The 6,512-nt window shown below is 47.0% G+C and overlaps 1 protein-coding gene across 2 annotated transcripts in view; it reads left to right on the plus strand.

Moving 5' to 3' along the window:
• Positions 1–4,963: 4,963 nt before the first annotated feature.
• Positions 4,964–6,512, plus strand: part of LOC130587490 (rho guanine nucleotide exchange factor 11-like) — a 4,772-nt gene continuing 3,223 nt past the window's right edge. The window contains exons 1-3 of one of the 2 annotated variants that reach the window (XM_057388471.1): positions 4,964–5,030; positions 5,671–5,694; positions 6,345–6,477. In XM_057388471.1, the coding sequence (XP_057244454.1) occupies positions 5,008–5,030; positions 5,671–5,694; positions 6,345–6,477 (180 nt within the window). In that variant the 5' untranslated portion in view covers positions 4,964–5,007. Of the gene's footprint in view, positions 5,031–5,307; positions 5,364–5,670; positions 5,695–6,344; positions 6,478–6,512 lie in introns of those variants that run through there. The other variant, XM_057388470.1, reaches the window with a different exon arrangement.

Below are 6,512 nucleotides of genomic sequence, written 5' to 3' on the forward strand. Positions count from 1 at the left end.
TCCCAGGATTTGGGGCGTCCCGATCCCGATGTTTTCCGGAATCGAGGCTCGGGGTCCCCTCGGATCCAGGGCCGGGGATTTTCCGGRGATTCCCAGGACGGGGACAGCGGCCTGGAGTCGGGAACGGAGCGGCTGCCGTCCCTCGGAGAGGTAAAAAAAGGGGGAAAAAATGGGGAAAATGGGAAAAACAGGGAGAAATTGGGGAAAAATGGGGAAAAAAATGGGAAAAAACCCAGAAAAAATAGGGGAAAAAATGGGAATAATTGGGCAAAGCGGGCTGGAGTCAGGAACGGAGCGGCTGCCGTCCCTCGGAGAGGTAAATGGGGAGAAATGGGGGAAAAATGGGAAAAAATGGGAAAAAATAGGGAAAAACGGGGAAAAGAGTGGGGGGAAATTGAGGAAAATTTGGGATAATTTGGGATAATTACTTTGGGATAATTTGGGATAAATTCCGGGATAATTTGGGATAATTTATTTGGGATAAATCGCGATCATTTAGGACCATTTGGGATAATTAATTTGGGATGATTTGGGATAATTAATTTGGAATAATTTGGGATAAATTCCAGGATAATTTGGGATGAATTCCAGGATAATTTGGGATAATTAATTTGGGCTAATTTGGGTCCCTGCAGGCTCTCCCGGATGCCCTGAGCCCCCTCTCGTCACCTCTCCTCACTCCCCGGCGGCCCCAGCACCGACGGCTCTGCTCCGACGGGGCCCTGCCCCCGCTGCAGGTGGGATGGAAAATCCGGGAATATATCCTGGGAATATATCGGGAATATCCGGGAATATATCCTGGGAATGTGCTGGGAATGTCCTGGGAATGTGCTGGGAATATCCTGGAATGGTCTGGGAATGTCCTGGGAATGTGCTGGGAATGGCCTGGGAATGTGCTGGGAATATACTGGGAATATATCCTGGGAATGGTCTGGGAATGGCCGGGAATATCTAGGAATATCCGGGAATATCCTGGGAATATCTGGGAATATATCCTGGGAATGGCCGGGAATGGTCTGGGAATGACCGGGAATATCCTGGGAATATCTGGGAATATCTCCTGGGAATATCCAGGAATATCTCCTGGGAATATATCCTGGGAATATCTGGGAATGTATCCTGGGAATGTGCTGGGAATGGTCTGGGAATGATCTGGGAATATCCGGGAATGTATCCTGGGAATATCTGGGAATGTATCCTGGGAATGTGCTGGGAATGGTCTGGGAATGATCTGGGAATATCCGGGAATGTATCCTGGGAATATCCGGGAATGTATCCTGGGAATATCCTGGGAATGGCCGGGAATGTGTCCTGGGAATGGCGGGAATATCTCCTGGGAATATCCGGGAATGGTCTGGGAATGACCGGGAATATCCTGGGAATGTCCAGGAATCTGCTGGGAATGTCCCAGGAATGTGCTGGGAATAGCCTGGGAATTGTTTGGGAATGTCCCAGGAATGGCCTGGGAATGTGCTGGGAATATCCCCGAAAATCCTGGAAATGTTCTGGGAATGGTTTGGGAATGGCCTGGAAATATCGAGGAATATCCTGGGAAATTCTGGGAATATCCTGGGAAATCCAGGGAATATGGTGGAAAGTCCTAGGAATGTGCTAGGAATGTCTGGGAAATTCTGGGAATATCCTGGGAATGGCTGGGAAGGTCCTAGGAATATCCCAACAATGCCAATGTGGATCCTGACCCATTCCCATTCCCAATCCCATTTTTTTTCTGGAATATTTTGGGATTTTTTTTCCCATCCAGGGCTCAGGGCGGCCCCAAATCATCGGCCCCGAGGAGGATTGTGAGCCCGGAGACTGCAACAACGAGGTGGGAATCTGGGATTTCAGGGATTCCAGGAATTCTGGGAATTTTGGGGATTTGGGAATTCTGGGAACTTGGGAATTTCGAGGAGTCCTGAGGGGCTTTTCTTGGGCGGAGCATTCCGGGATTTCTGGGATTCCAGGATTCCAGGATTTCTGTGGGTGGGATTGATGGGATTTGGGATGGGATTGGATTGGATCCATGGGATGGGATTTTGGAATGGAATGGGATGAGATTTGGCATTTTGGGATGGGATTTGGGATGGGATCCATATCCCAGTGTAATTCCCATTTTTCCCTGATCCCGGTGTAATTCCCACTCTTGCCTGATCCCATTCTTTCCCAATCCCGGTGTAATTCCCATTTTTTTCCCGTTTTTCCAGAGCGATTCCCTGTTCCAGGATCCCGCTGTAATTCCCATTTTTCCCGTTTTTTTTCCCATTTTTCCAGAGCGATTCCGTGTTCCAGGATCTGCCCACGCTCAAATCCCGCCCGGCCCATTTGGGGGTTTTCCTGCGTTTCCTTTTCTCCCAGGCTGATCCCAGCCCTCTGGTGAGGAAAATTCCCAGGATTTTCCAGGAATTTCCGATTGGCCTGGGAGGTGCCAGGGGTTGGGAATTCATTCCCACCTTCCGGGAATATTTTTGGGAATAAGGATGGAGAAGAATTCCCAGGATTTCCTGTATTTTTCTCTTTTCATTCCAAAATTTTTCCCCTCCTCATTCCTGAGTTTTCGCTCTCTGATTCCCAAATCTTCCCCTCCTCATTCCCAAATTTTTCCATCTCTAATTCCCAAATTTTTCCATCTCTAATACCCAAATTTCCCCTCCTCATTCCCAAATTTCCCCTCCTCATTCCCAAATCTTCCCCTCCTCATTCCCAAATTTTCCCCTCCTCATTCCCAAATTTTTCCCTTCCTCATTCCCGAATTTTTCCGCAGCTTTTCCACCTCTGCGCCGACGTTTTCCAGCAGAGCAATCCCAAAGATTCCCGAAATTTGGGAAGGGACATTTGGAACATCTTCCTGGACAGGAACGCGGTGAGGGGCGGAATTTTGGGGTGGGAAGGAGGGAATTTCTTGGAATTTTGGGAAAAAAGGGTCCTGGAAGGAAAAATGGGGATCCAGGAGCTCAAAATTCCCTTGGAAGGAGAGAATTTCTTGTAATTTTGGGAAGGGTTTGGAATGATTTTGGGATCGAGGGAATTCCCAGGAATTTTCGGGAAAATTGTCCTGGAAAGGAAAAGAGGGATCCAGGATCCCTGAAAATTGTTGGAATTTGGGAATTCCCACCTGGAATTCCATGGATTCCTGGGATTTCAGACCTGAATTTTTTCCCTTTTTTCCCATCTTTTCCAGCCCCTCCGGGTGAAGATTCCGGAGCAGCTCCTGGCGGAGATCGGTGAGCGCCGGGAATTTTGCAGGAATTTTGGGAATTTTCCAAAGGAAAAGGAGCCCAGGGGGGTCAGGATTGGGATTCCCAAACTTTCCTGGATTTCCCCAGAATTTTCCCCAAATTTTCCCCAAAATTTTCCCTGAATTTTCCCCAAATTTTTCCCGAATATTCCCCAAATTTTCCCAAATTTCCCCTGAATTGTCTCCAAATTTCCCTGATTTTTCTCTGAATTTCCCCAAATTTCCCTGATTCCCCCAAATTCTCCCCCAAATTTCCCCAAATTGTCCCCAAATTTCCCTGATTTTTCTCTGAATTCCCCCGAATTTCCCCAAAATTTTCCCCGAATTTCCCCAAAATGTTCCCAAATTTCCCCCAAATTTCCCTGATTTTTCCCTCATTTCTCCTTGAATTTTTTCCCAAATTTTCCTGATTCTCCCCAAATATTCCCCAAATTTCCCCGAATTCTCCCCCAATTTTCCCCAAATATTCCCCAAATTTTCCCAAATAACCCTAAATTTCCCCAAATATTCCCAAATTTTCCCCAAATATTCCCAAATTTTCCTAATTTCCCCCCGAATTTCCCCCGAATTTCCCCCAAATTTTCCCCAATTCTCCCCAAATTTTCCCCGATTCTCCCCAAATATTCCCCAATTTTCCCCAAATATTCCCGAATTTCCCCAAATATTCCCGAATTTCCCCAAATTCCCGGATTTCTCCCCAGATGTGCGGCTGCGGGCGGGGGAGGACGCGCGGGCGGCGCTGAAGGAGGCGCAGGAGGCGACGCTGCCCGAGATCCACGAGCAGCTCCAGGATTACAGGTGGGGCTCAGATTTTGGGGAAAAATCCCAAATTTTGGGAAAAAAATCCTCAAATTTTAGGAGGAAAATACTCCTAAATTTTGGGGGAAAATAATCGCCAAATTTTGGGGAAAAATCGCCAAATTTTGGGGAAAAAAATCCCCAATTTTGGGGAAAAAAATCCCCAATTATCAGGGGGAAAAATCCCCAAATTTTAGGAGGAAAATATTCCCAAATTTTGGGGAAAAAATCCCCAATTTGGGGGAAAAATCCCCAATTCTCGAGGAAAAAAATCCCCAAATTTTGTTGAAAAAAACTTCTAATTTTTGTTAGAAAAACCCCAAACTTTGTCAGAAAAAATTCTGATTTTTGTCAGAAAAAAATCACAAATTTGGTCAGAAAAGTCCCAAATTTTGTCAGAAAAGCCCCAAATTTTCTTGGAAAATCCCAAAATTTCATCGGAAAAATCCCAAATTTTGCCGGAAAAGCCCCAAATTTCGTCAGAAAAATCCCAAATTTCGTCAGAAAAATCCCAAATTTTGTCAGAAAAATCCCAAATTTCATCTGGAAAAGCCCCAAATTTTGTCAGAAAAGCCCCAAATTTTGTCAGAAAAACCCCAAATTTACTCAGAAAATCCCCAAATTTTGTCAGGAAAAATCCCAAATTTTGTGAAATTCCCAATTTTCCTCAGGAAAATCCCAAATGTGGTGTTTTTTCCCCCAGGACGAAGCGGACGCTGGGGTTGGGCAGTTTGTACGGAGAGAACGAACTGCAGGAGCTCGACGGGAACGGGCACAGGGAGAGAGCACTGGCWGAGAGACACATGGGACACCTCGGGGACATCCTGTGAGCCAAAATCCCGGGAATTTGGGAAATTTGGGAATTCTGGAATGTGGGAATTACCCACCGAACTCAGGAAATTGGGGAAAAATCGGGAAATTGGGAATCGGTAAATGGGAACGGGCACAGGGAGAGGGCACTGGCTGAGAGACACATGGGGCACCTCGGGGACATCCTGTGAGTGAGAAATCCTGGGAATTTGGGAAATTTGGGATTTCTGGAATGTGGGAATTACCCACGGGATTCGGGAAATTGGGGAAAAATCGGGAAATTGGGAATCAGTAAATGGGAACGGGCACAGGGAGAGAGCACTGGCTGAGAGACACATGGGGACATCCTGTGAGCCAAAATCCCGGGAATTTGGGAAATTTGGGAATTCTGGAATGTGGGAAATCCTCACGGGATTCGGGAAATTCGGGGAAATTTGGGAATGTGGGAATGGGTAAATGGAAACGGGCACAGGGAGAGAGCATTGGCAGAGAGACACATGGGACACCTCGGGGACATCCTGTGAGTGAGAAATCCCGGGAATTTGGGAAATTTGGGAATTCTGGAATGTGGGATTTGGGGGAAATTCAGGAATTCTGGAATTTTGGGAATTCCCGACGGGATTCAGGGCAGGAACAGCGGGAAATGGGATCGGGGAGGAGGCAGGGATTGGGGATTGGGATGGGGTGGGAATGGGATTTTGGGATTTGGAATGGGAATTTGGGATTGGGAATGGCATTTTGGGATTTTGGGAATTTGGGGTTTGGAATTTTGGGATCTGGGAGAGGATTGTGATCCCATGGAAATTCCCAATCCCTGTTTTCCCCAGGTCCAAGTACGAGGAGGAGCGGAGGTGAGCGGCGCTTCCCCCGGGAAAATCCTGGGAATCGCATTTTTCCATCCCCAAATCCCAAATTTCGGGAATTTCTCTCTCTGGAATTGTGTTCTCTTGTCCCCAACTCCCGAATTTCGGGAATTCCTCTCTCTGGAATTCTTTTTCCCATTCCCAACTCCCAAATTTCAGGAATTCCTCCCTCTAGAATCACATTTTTCCATTCCCAAATCCCAGATTTTCTTTATTTCACTCTCTGGAATTCATTTTCCCATCCCCAAATCCTGAATTTTGGGAATTCCTTCCTCTGGAATTGCATTTTCTTGTCCCCAAATCCCGAATTTCGGGAATTCCTCCCTCTGAAATCGCATTTTTCCATCCCCAACTCTGGAATTTTGGGAACTCCTCCCTCTGGAATTACATTTTCCCATCCCCAACTCTGGAATTTCGGGAATTCTTCCCTCTGGAATTGCATTTTTTCATTCTCAACTCCCGAATTTTGGGAATTCCTCCCTCTGAAATTCATTTTTCCATCCCCAAATCCCAAATTTCGGGAATTCCACTCTCTGAAATCGCCTTTTCCCATTCCCAACTCCCAAATTTTGGGAATTCCACTCTCTTAAATCGCATTTTCCCATTCCCACCTCTGGAATTTTGGGAATTCTCCCCAGCTCAGCCCTGGCCTTCGCCCTGAGCACGTTCATGGCCCACGCCGGGATCCGGGGCCGGGAGTGGCGCAGCCGTGAGAGCGAGAAAATCCCCGAGAGGGACAAGTGGCTGCCCTTCTTCCCCAAAGCCAAAAAGGTGCGGATTCACCCGGAAAAATATGGGAAAAATGC

The sequence above is a fragment of the Malurus melanocephalus genome, unplaced genomic scaffold (genome assembly GCF_030028575.1).
Source record: "Malurus melanocephalus ecotype Western Australia unplaced genomic scaffold, MMel_1.1 scaffold_1975, whole genome shotgun sequence".
Classification (NCBI taxonomy): Eukaryota; Metazoa; Chordata; class Aves; order Passeriformes; family Maluridae; genus Malurus; species Malurus melanocephalus.